Source organism: Populus euphratica, unplaced genomic scaffold, assembly GCF_000495115.2.
Source record: "Populus euphratica unplaced genomic scaffold, PopEup_1.0 scaffold954.1, whole genome shotgun sequence".
In the NCBI taxonomy this organism is placed as follows: domain Eukaryota; kingdom Viridiplantae; phylum Streptophyta; class Magnoliopsida; order Malpighiales; family Salicaceae; genus Populus; species Populus euphratica.
The window spans coordinates 61,348-74,264 of NW_011500367.1; the positions used below are offsets into that span (position 1 = coordinate 61,348).

Sequence of the window (12,917 nt, forward strand, 5' to 3'; positions counted from 1 at the left end):
CCTAAACTTACTAACTGAAAATGCTTAAAATTAGGATACCGCAAGTACTTATGAGGCACTAGGTAAAAGTCAACCTTACACATTTAGTGGAGGTATGCATAACCTTTGGGAAGATGATAAACTCTAAGTCAAGTTTGCATCTTTAGTTAGAAAAGTCGAGGCATTAGAATTAAAAAAAGAGTGCTTAGTTAAAATCTGTGCAAGACATTGTGTGTCAAATCTGTGAAACCAATGAACACTCATCCAATGACTATCCAACTTTGCCTTCTTTTAAGGAATGCCTTCATAAACATGTTAATGCTTTAAACAATTTTTAAAGGCCTAATCATAACCTATATTCGCAAATATATAATCATGGTTAGAGAAATCACCTAAATTTTAGTTGGAAGAGTGATAACAAAAATGCACAAACTTCATAGCCACCATTTCAAGCACACCATAATTTCTAAAATTTTTATGGATATGCACCTCCTTATGCTATACCTTCTAGAAGAAATTTTGAGGAAACATTGCATGCATTCATTAAAATGCAAAAGACAATCAACACTCAAAATGCTCAAATCATAGCAGATCTAAAAGATACTTTTGCAAAACTCACATCTGCTCTCGGTTTTTAAAAGAAAGGTAAGTTTTCATCTTCACCACAACAAAATCCCAAGGGACAATATAATTCAAATGCAAGAAGTTCTGGAAACCAATACATAGATCAAGTCAAATTAGTCATTACTCTCTATAGTGGTAAGGTTATAGAAAAATTCATTATTAAACCTTGTGAGAAAAATGATGGGTTAATTTATGAGTAAGGAAAGGGTTGAATCTGTACATTGCAAAGAAAAGACTGATATCGCATCAGTACATTCATTTTCTCATATCATGACCAAATAAAGAAAAGTCAATCACAACTCTAAAATCATTGAAACTTTCAAATACGTAAGAATCAATATACCTTTGCTGGATGCTATTAAATAGATACTTTTTTATGCTAATTTTTTAAAAGATCTGTGAATTGTGAAGAGAAAATTGAATGTGAAAAAGAAAGTCTTTTTAACCAAACAAGTAAGTGTCATTCTTCAGAACACTAATGCTTTGAAATATAAAGACCCTTGTTGTTCTATAATTTTTTGCTTTATTGGAGAACATAAAATAGAAAGAGCTTTACTTGATCTTGTAGCTAGTGTGAATTTACTTCCATATTCAGTTTTTTAGAGTCTCAATATAAATAAGTTAAAACTAACTTATGTAACTCTCTTACTTGCTGATAGATCTATAAAAGTGTCTAGAGGTATAGTTAAATATGTGTTAGTATAAGTCAATAAATTTATTTATTTTGTGGATTTCATTATCTTGAATAAACAACTTGTTAAAACATGTAATTTATTTCCTATTATTTTAGGATGTTTGTTTCTCGCAACTTCTAATGCATTGATTAGTTATAGGAATGGACTAAAAAAACTATCTTTTAGAAACATGATATTGGAGATGAATATTTTCAACATTTGCAAGCAACTTGGAGATGATAATGATTTATAAAAAGTAGATCTTATTGAGGAATTGGTTTATGATCAATTTGAATATACTTTAAGTAAAACTGAGTTTGATGAATCTGAAGAATTGCAAATGATTTATTCTCAGGAAGAAATCAAGGACAAGAAAGGCACAAAAAATATTGATATGAATCATTTGTCAAAATTGACAATAAATTCGACATCTAACATCCCATTAATCGATGATTACTTTCATGATGAATCCTTACTTTCACTTAGTCCAATGCCATGGTTTGCTAATCATATCAGTTTTCTTTCTTTAGGAGATTTGTCAGCTCATTAGAGTACTGAAGACAAAGGAAAGTTTTTGAATGATGTGAAGAAGTTTTATTGGGATCACCCTTACTTATTCAAATATTATCTTGATCAAATATTTTAGAAATGCATTCCCGATAATGAGGTAAGTAGTGTCATTAAATTTTGTTATTTTAAGGCATATGGGGGTCATTTCTCATAAAAAAGACAACTGCAAAAATCTTATAATATGGATTTATTGGCCCACCATGTTTAAAAACACACGTGTGTTCTACAAAGCTTTTCAAAAAATGTCAAAGTCAAGATTTCTTTCAAAACATAGTCTTTAGATAATCTTCTATTGACTTTTAGGATATATCCTAGTGGAGATATGCATTGTGCATTTCATGACTTATGATCTCATTTTCATAAAAAAAACATGCTCGATATAGTCTTGGAAATCTAACTAAAACAGACCATGTTTGCTATTTTATAAGAAAACTAGATGGGAAGCCCATCCCCGACCTATAAAGGGTGTTTAAGCCGTTCTTGGACATAAAATCAAGGAAGATATGATCTACAATCACAACTACTTGTACATAGATATGTTTTTTTTTTAAATAAATAAATAAAATAATAAATAAATAAAGAGAGAGAGAGAGAGTGAGACTTAACTGGCCTACATATAAGTAGTATAATTGCATTTTTAATTTCTCATCTATAAAATATTCTCTTCATTCTCTTCATTTCTACTCAATCCATACATTTAACAAATATAGAAGTGTGAAGAAATGATAGGTTTCTCAAGTTAGCACATAAAAAATATTTGTGTTTTCGCTGGATCCAGTCCTAAAAAGGAAATAGAGTTATTAGAATCAGCAAATCATCTTAATCAGGTACTAGCTGAGAAAAATATTCATTTAGTATATAGGGGAGGCAACCTTGGGTTAATGAGGGAGTGTGTCAATAGCTGTATTTTTAGGAGGCATTCAAGTTTTGGGGTCATCCCCAAAGCTTTAACAAGAGGAGGTATCATTGAAAAAATAATTGGAAAAGAACTACGAGTCTCTATAATATATGATCAAAGAAATGCAATGTTTAAACACGTTAATACCTTTATTGCTTTACCAAGTGGTTTGGGCACATTGAAAGAGATTTTTCATATTTTCTCTTGGACCTAACTTCACATTCACCATAAACTTATATGTTTACTCAATATTAATGGTTTTTATGATAAATTATTATTTGTTCTTGATCATGCTGTGGAATAGAATTTTCTAACATTTTCAACATAACAAATCATAATCCCTACTGCTACTGGTAAATAATTGATTGACCAACTACAATCTTTCATCCTTGTAATTAATCCCTTCATGAATTGTATAAGTTGGTCAACTAAAAAAGATAGTAAAAAGCTTAGATTGGATTTGAGCTTTTGTTTGTGAACTTTGTGCCTTTTTGTTTTATTAATAGCATATTATTTTGTTTTTTTATATTTGTTTAAGTGTGTTTCATGATTGTTAGTGTTCATTATTTAAGGTTATGTCTTCTATACTCTATCTTTATACCTTAGGACATTGAGGACAATGTCTCATTTTGGTTGGGGGGAAAGAGTAATAGTTAACATTAAAAAAAAAGGCTCTATTTTTGCTATTATTAAAATTATTTGACAAAACTATTATTAGGATAGCAGAGTAATAAGGAATTTTATTGACTATTGAGACCTATCTTTGTAAATATTTTTTAATGGTTATTTATAATATTTAGAACAAGGTCTATCACACACTTCTTATGAAATATTCAGATTTACAAACTCTCGTCTTATTACCACATGATTCTGCTCATATACTTATTTAACAAATATTTTTAAAATTTTATTTTCACACACACACATTTTAACATATGATTGTGAGTTGCATATTGGATTATTATATTAATTATATATTTTTTTTAAAAGCAACAACTAAGAAAAATATATAGTATATACTTTGTAAAAAAAAACAAAAACAAATTAATAATATTAATAATAATAAAAACATAGATAAGTTTGATTTTGTAGCCTCTCTAACCTAAGCAATTAAACCAGAATAGGTGTTTTAACACTTAATACCCTACAATCAGCTAATATGGAAGCTATTAGCTCAAAACTTGTTACATGGGTTAAGGAGAAAAGTTTAAAGAAATCAAACATTGCACTATCTATATTTTAGTATTTGCAACAAAAGGCACTGAGCTCATAGGGTTGTCTTATCACTTAATGTCCTAATACCAATTAGTTTGTGAGTCATTAACCTAAAGCTCGTTATATAAGTTAAAGATGCATTATATTTTAAGTTATATGTATATATATTTTTTTAAAAAGGGATAATAATCTTAACCCAAGGAAGTTAACCTTAAACATTAGAACAAAATTTTATTTTCTTTCAATAAAAGTCTCATAACTATATGTTGATATATTGAGTACAAAATGAAGGTTTATTAATATATTTTTAAAGCTTTGTGAAACTTGCAAATTGTTTTTCTATTTTAAAGCTTTAACTTCTAGAGACTACTAATAAGGTGGTTGGAGGGTGTAATTAATACATAAAAGTATATTTTTATCAAGATTTTATATTATTATTTTGCACTTGAAGTATCAATAACTCCTTAACTAGAGTATTTTTTATAATAACATATCCAATAAATATAAGATACCTTTAATTTATAGTAAATATTCATCTTAAAAGTAGGTCTATCACATAAATAAAAGGATTGATAGATGAGTTTAACTATTGAAATTAAAAAAAAAAATAGAGGGCCATGTTTAGAAAAGAAATACTGGTTCAGTCCAAATTGAAACATGGTTCAGTCCAAACTAGAACACTGTTCAGTCATTAGGTCATATCTAGAGCTGTAGATCTTGGATTTTTGTTTGGTTTATATAGTAAGAAAGTTAAGACATAGGCCTAAAACATTTATAATTATCTAAAACTCAGTTTTGCTATTTGAAAGTCCAAATCATAGCATCAAAAGAGAAGTCTAAATCTGTCTTGCAGCCTAAATGCTATTCATTATTCAGCCTATATCTCGAGTTCTAGAAGCCCAAATGACCTTATTTTTTTGTTGGAAAACTGAGATAATTTCATAGAACTTTCATTAGACAATCTATTTAAATTTTGATGTTAGTAATGACGTTTTGTTCAGTCAAAAAGACAAGGATTGTCACCAAGTCAAGATGTGGCCACTAATTTAACAATTAGTCAATAAATTAATATTTTTAAATTTTGGCCTATAAAAGGAGGCATTTGCCATGCGTTTAGGTATCTTGGTTTTCATATCAAGATCATGTTCTTACTCTTTTTTTATATATATTTTTGTAATGCTAAAGTTTTACTTTTATTAATCTTTTGTTTATGCCTTTCATCTCCTTTACAATACTTATATAATTATGTTCTCTTATTGTTTATTTATGTTTCTCCTCTTCATTATATTTAGCTAAGTTTATTTTATCAAGGTAAAAAGGTTACACTAATGGTGTAAGAATAAGTATAGTACAAACTCAACATGAATCTCAATGTTTGATACTAACATGTTTTATATTTGTTATCTTGTTGACTTTTAATACTTTGCGTAAATGGTTAATCTAGATTTGTGTTGTATAATACTTGGTATAACAAATACTTGGCACTTTCATAACTACACCATATGGTATAACCAACACTTTTGTTATGAAAAGAACTTGATTTGTTGTTAACATAAGTTATAATCATGAACATCTGACAATATTTATAAATATTACCATTATTCAAATAAGATAACTAATGTAATCATGTTAACAATTCATAATCCGATTGGAGTCTTATTTGTGTGTGGTTTCAATTGAGTAATAAAAAGAGTTTATACTTTACTTGTTTGAAAGTAAATCATCTAACCTTGACAATTATTTTATCCTTATATCAATATCACGTCTTAAAGCTCTTTTCAACTCCTTTTTTGTTATTATTTATTTTTTTATTTGTAGTTTATATAGTTAACCTCCCTATAGCTCGACTCTGATTTTACCGAGTTATTTATTACTATTAGAATAATAGAATATAAAAGATATTAATTTTTTAGTTGTGTCAAAATACAATAACAATAATAAATAAAGAAAAGACTGATAGAACAATTGAAGTAGAAATTCTTATGTTTTCCTCTATTCTATATTCCCAAAAAAATTATTGAATAAGACACAAGGGAAATAAACACAAGATAATTATCAAAACAAGCTTTATAGCATCTTAAAAGGACTTTCTCTAGTTCTATTTGTTAAGATTTGGGCATGGGGAAGAGTTCATTCACTACAAGTATGGCTGGAAAGCAAGATTCACGATCTAACCAATCTTCAACAATCAAGAATTTTCATAAACTCTATTATATATGGTAGCTCAACCATGTGGTTATGGTTAATATGTTGTGGTTATGGTTAGTATTTTGTTCCTTTCATTTTTCTCATAAGCTAAATGCGAACAATTCCTTTTTTTTTAAAGGAGGTTGGTTAATATTTTAACGTCATAGAGACAACTAATTTAGCAAAACAAATTCTAGATGATGTGTATGTAACCTATTTTCATGCCTATCAATTTAGAGAGAAAAATCTATTATTCTGATAACAAATGGTTGCCATTTTGGAATGCAACCATGCATGAGTATCAAGCACATCCAACTGATTCCACTCAAGCACTAAGAAACAGTAATGATTTTGTAAGGAAAAAAATCAATACAAAATTTGCTCTCACCTCCAAAACTCTTATCAGTCTTAGCGACTGCCTCGACTTCATTTGAAAGGGGAGTTGGATTTTCATAAGATTGACGAGTATTCTTGGCAGTGCTTCCACCCAAATAGCCTGCAGAAACTTCAGCATAACATCAGTTTATTAATTTTTTAATGCAGTATAAATAAGCATAAGCAACACTAGAAATTACTAGGAACTAGTAATAAGCTCGTTAGAGCGTAATTTGTACATAAAAGTGCATTTTTATTAAGGTTTTATATTATTATTTTGCATTTGAAGTATTAATAACTCTTTAACTAGAGCATATTTTATAATAATATATCCAATAAATATAAGATACTTTTAATTTATGGTAAATGTTCATCTTAAAAGCAGGTCTATTACATAAATAAAAAGATTGATTAATGAGTTTGACTACTGAAATTGAGAAGACAAAGAGAGGGCTAAACTTAGAAAAGAGATTTTAGTTCAGTCCAAATTGAAACATTGTTCTGTCATTAAGTCATATCTAGAGCTGTAGATCTTGGATTTCAATTTTGGTTTCTATGACTAGAAAGTTAAGACATGGGTATAAAACATTTATGATTATCCAAAATTGAGTTTTGTCATTTAGAAATCCAAATCTTAACATCAAAAAAGAAGTCTAAATTTATCTTACAGCCTAAACAGTGTTCAATATTCAACCCATATCTCGAGTTCTAGAAGTCTAAATGACCTCATTTGTTTTTTTGTTGGAAAGCTGAGATAACCTCATAGAACTTTCATGAAGACAGTCTATTTAAATTTTGATGTTAGCAATGATTTTTTTCAGACAAGAAAATAAAGATTGTCACCAAGTCAAGATGTGACCACCAACTCAACAATTAGTCAACAAATTAATATTTTCAAGTTTTGGCCTATAAAAAGAGGCATTTGCCATGCATTTAGGCGTCTTGGTTTTCATATCAAGAACATGTTCTTGCTTTATTTCTTTATATTTTTATAATGCTTAAGTTTTGCTTTCATTAATCTCTTTTTTATGCCTTTCATTTCCTTTAGAATACTTATATAATTATGTTCTCTTCTTATTTATTTATGTTTCTCTTCTTCATTATGTTTAGCTAAGTTTATTATGTCAAGGTAAAAAAGTTACACTAATAGTGTAAAAATAAGTATAATATAAACTCAATATGAACATGTTTTGTATTTGTTATCTTGTTGATTTTTAATACTTTGTTTATTAAATGGTTAATCTATATTTATGTTATATAACACTTGGTATAACAAATACTTAGCACTTTCATAGCCCAACCATACAATATAATCGACACTTTTGCTATGAAAAAAACTTGATTTGTTATTAACATAAGTTAAAATCATTAATACATGATAATATTTACAAGTATTAGCATTATTCAAATAAGATAACTAATATAATCATGTTAATAATTTATAATCCGATTGAAGCCTCATTTGTGTGTGGTTTCAATTGAGTAATAAAAAGAGTTTATACTTTACTTGTTTGAAAGTAGATCCTCTAACCTTGATAATTATTTTATTCTTATTTAATTCTTATATCAATATCACATCTCAAAGCTCTTTTCAACTCCTTTTTTGTTATTTTTTATTTTTTATTTGTAGTTTATACAGTTAACCTCCCTATAGTTCAACTCCGGTTTTACCAAGTTATTTATTACTTATCACTCCTACACTTGGAAGAAGATATCAATCTTTTAATCATGTCCAAAAATAATAACAATAATAAACAAAAAAAAAGAGTGATAAAACAATTGAAGTTGAAATTCTTATGTTTTCCTTCATTCTATATTCCAAAAAAAAGTATTAAATGAGACACAAAGAAATAAACACAAGATAAGTTATCAAAGCAAGCTTTGTAGCATCTTAAAAGGACTTCCTCTAGTTCTATTTTTTAAGATTTGGGCATGGGGAAGAGTCCATTCACAATAAGTATGGCTAGAAAGCAAGATTCGCGATCTAACCAAGCTTCAACAATCATGAATTTTCATAAACTTTGTTATATATGGTAGCTTAACCATATGGTTATTGTTAGTATTTTGTTCCTTCCATTTTTCTCACAAGCTGAATACGAACAATTTTTTTTAAGGAGATTGGTTAATCTTTTAATGCTATATAGACAAGTGATTTAGCAAAAAAAATTCTAGATGCTATATATATAACATGTTTTCATGCTTGTCAATTTAGAGAGAAAAATCTATTGTTCCCATGACAAATGGTTGCCATTTTGGAATGCAACCATGCATGAGTATCAAGCACATCCAACTGATTCCACTCAAGCACTAAGAAACAGTAATGATTTTGTAAGGAAAAAAATCAATACAAAATTTGCTCTCACCTCCAAAACTCTTATCAGTCTTAGCGACTGCCTCGACTTCATTTGAAAGGGGAGTTAGATTTTCATAAGATTGACGAGTATTCTTGGCAGTGCTTCCACCCAAATAGCCTGTAGAAACTTCAGCATAACATCAGTTTATTAATTTTTTAATGCAGTATAAATAAGCATAAGCAACACTAGAAATTACTAGGGACTAGTAATAAGCTCATTAGGGAATATAATTTGTACATAAAAGTGCATTTGTATTAAGGTTTTATATCATTATTTTGCACTTGAAACATTAATAACTCCTTAACTAGAGCATGTTTTATAATAACATATCCAATAAATATAAGATACTTTTAATTTATAGTAAATGTTCATCTTAAAAACAGGTCTATTACATAAATAAAAAAATTGATTGATTAGTTTGACTACTGAAATTAAGAAGATAAAAAAAGGGCTAAACTTAGAAAAGAGATCTTAGTTCAGTCCAAACTGGAATACTGTTTAGTCATTAAGTCATATCTGAAGCTGTAGATCTTGGATTTTAGTTTGGTTTATACGACTAGAAAGTTAAAACATAGGCCTAAAACATTCATGATTATCTAAAACTTAGTTTTGTCTTTTGGAAGTCCAAATCTTATCATCAAAAGAGAAGTCTAAATCTGTCTTGCAACCCAAATACTATTCATTATTCAGCCTATATCTCAAGTTCTAGAAGCCCAAATAACCTCATTTGTTTTTTTATTGGAAAGCTGAGATAATTTCATAGAACTTTCATGAAGACAGTTTGTTTAAATTTTGATGTTAACAATGACGTTTTATTCAAACAAAAAGATAAGGATTGTCACAAAGTCAAGGTATGACCATCAACTCAACAATTAGTCAACAAATCAATATTTTCAAATTTTGACCTATAAAAGGAGGCATTTGCTATGCATTTAGGTATTTTGGTTTTCATATCAAGATTATATTCTTGCTCTCTTTCTTTATATTTTTGTAATGCTTAAGTTTTGCTTTCATTAATATCAAGTTTCATTTCCTTTACAATACTTATATAATTATGTTCTCTTCTTATTTATGTATGTTTCTCTTTTTTTTATTATTTTTAGGTGAGTTTATTATGTTAGGGTGAAAATGTTACACTAATGGTGTAAGAATAAGTATAGTATAAACTTAACATAAACCTTAATGTTTGATACTAACATGTTTTGCATTTGTTATCTTGTTGACTTTTAATACTTTTCTTATTAAATTGTTAATCTATATTTGTGTTGTATAACACATGGTATAACAAATACTTGGCACTTTCATAGCCCAACCATATGGTATAACTGACATTTTTACTATAAAAGGAGCTTGATTTGTTGTTAACATAAGTTATAATTATTAATACCTGACAATATTTACAAGTATTAATATTATTTAAATAAGATAACTAATGTAATCATGTTAACAATTTATAATTCAATTGAAGCCTCATTTGTGTATGGTTTCCAGTTGAGTAATAAAAAAAATCTATACTTTACTTGTTTGAAAGTGGATCCTCTAATCTTGATAATTATTTTTTTTAAATTCTTATATCAATATCACATCTCAAAGCTCTTTTAAACTCCTTTTTTGTTATTATTTAATTTTTTTATTTATAGTTTATATAGTTAATTTTCATGTTGTTTGACATCAGTTTTACCAGGTTATTTATTACTTTAACACTTCTACATTTAAAAAAAATAATTTTTTAATTATGTTAAAATAAAATAACAATAATAAACAAAGAAAAGACAGATGGAACAATTGAAGTTGAAATTCTTATGTTTTCCTCTGTTCTATATTTCAAAAAAAAAAATTATTGAATGAGACACAAGGTTAAGTTGTCAAAGCAGGTTTTCACCACAAGTATGCCTGGAAAGCAAGATTCGCGATCTAACCTATCTTCAACAATCAAGAATTATCATAAACTCTGTTATATATGGCAGCTCAGCCATGTGGTAATGGTTAGTATTTAGTTCCTTTCATTTTTCTCATAAGCTGAATACGAACAATTTTATTTTTTTAAAAAAGGAGGTTGGTTAATCTTTTGACGCCATAGAGACAACTGATTTAGCAAAAAAAAAACTCTAGATCATGCTGTGCATATAACCTGTTTTCATGCCTGTCAATCTAGGGAGGAAAACCTATTGTTCCCATAACAAATGGTTGTCACTGTGGAATGCAACCATGCATGAGCATCAAGCACATCCAACTGACTCTACTCCACCACTAAGAAACGGTAATGATTTTGTAAGGAAAAAAATCAATACTAAATTTGCCCTCCCCTCCAAAACTCTTATCAGTCTTGGCGACTGCCCCGGCTTCATTTTACAGGAGAGTTGGATTTGCATCTGACAGGGGAGTTGGATTTTCATGAGATTGACAAGTATTCTCCGCAGCGCTTCCACACGACCAGCCGGCAGAAACTTCAGCATAACATCAGTTTATTAATTTCTTGATGCAGTGTAAATAAGCATAAGCAACACTAGAATGATTTATGAATCAATCATTCAATACATTCTATTAACAAAAACAACATGAAAATGATAATTAATTAATCTAAATATAAATAAATTATAATAATCAAATGTTATTATGCAAGCATTGATTCTTAAGCAGACATTAATTTACGAAGTAGTTTCCTTACATTAAAAGAGACCGAATTACGAATTCAATTACCAGAAAGGGGTGGGGAGGAGGAGATGAGGGAGAAGTGGTCATAGGCGAGTTTAGCAACGTCGCTTTGAGCTTTCTTAGAGGAAGAAGAGGGAGAAGGAGAGGAAAAGGAGATGGCGTTGACGGTGACGGTGGCTGAAAAGAGAGGCTTGTGATCTTGTCCTTGCTTAGTGACTTGATAGGTAGGCAACTCCCATCCTCTCTGCTGGCACACTGCTTGAAGCTCTGATTTGTACATTGTAGGCGTCTCTTGCTCTCTGCTTCTTCTTAGCCTGTGAGTGATGATTAAATAGTGCATCAACACACGTGCACGTGGTGTGCGACTTCTTGACAGTTATGTAATTCCCTTCGAGCAAAGGTTTCTTTTTCTTTACTTTTTTTTTATTCTTATTCTTTTCTTTTCACGTGATTTTCTACAGAAAATGTCAAGAATCATTCTTGCTTGCGTTTCCTCGTAAGATAAAGGGTGGTAAAAGAAAAACATCTAATTAATTTTTTATATTTGTAAATTATTTTAATATTCTAGTAGTAAATATAAATTTTTAAAAAATAAAAATATATTATTTTAATATATTTATAAACAAAAACACTTTAAAAAACAAATATTCTCAAACACTCTTCTAAATAAACTTGAGATGCTACAGCTATTTGTTTTTAGTAGTTTTTTATATTAAATAAACTAATACACCCTTATTTAATTATTTTTACTGATAATTATATTATACATAAAAAAAAAACTTGGGATGGAAACAAGCAAATCAACTTTAAAGGTAAGGTGCTTCAAAGGCGAGGTGGGGACGAGGATGTGAAATTGAAGGGACATCTAAAAATATTAGGTGGGGATTGGTTTTTACTATTCAAGATTAGCATAATTTATTATATTCAGCAGAGATATTTGCGGCAAATTTACATGAGGAATCAGTAGAAGCATCAATCTCAATACATTAGCATCCAAAAGTTCATTTGAGTGCACAGAATGGTAATGCCATTCATTTTCATCACAAGGTACGCCAAGCAATTTGATGCCTTTTAAAGAATCGAAGGCAGAAATAAAATACAATATGGAATGAGAAAGGAATAAAAAAAAGAAAAGGGAAAAGAATCATTGTTAAGCCGATACCTTTGCAACTAGTATCAGCGTCCATCTTGAACTTGAAGCAAATAATTTAATTTAAAATCATAAAAAAATATTAGATAAATAAATAAATTGTTAAATAACAATGCAAGAGATTGGATTAAAGAGCGAAAAACTTTCATTAGAAATTTTAAGAGTCTCTTCAAGAAAAGGGTATTGTTACATTATGCAAATTCTACACATTTTATAATGAAAGATGTATATTATCA

General features: G+C 28.7%; 1 protein-coding gene across 1 annotated transcript in view; it reads right to left on the bottom strand.

Annotated features, from left to right (window-relative positions):
* LOC105114112 (uncharacterized) overlaps positions 1–11,863 on the bottom strand; it is a 61,273-nt gene extending 49,410 nt beyond the window's left edge. The window contains exons 1-3 of the mRNA XM_011010536.1: positions 11,577–11,863; positions 8,886–8,993; positions 6,576–6,652 (exon numbers count right to left, since the gene is read on the bottom strand). Of these exons, the coding sequence (XP_011008838.1) occupies positions 6,576–6,652; positions 8,886–8,993; positions 11,577–11,811 (420 nt within the window). The 5' untranslated portion in view covers positions 11,812–11,863. The remainder of the gene's footprint in view (positions 1–6,575; positions 6,653–8,885; positions 8,994–11,576) is intronic.
* Positions 11,864–12,917: the final 1,054 nt, after the last annotated feature.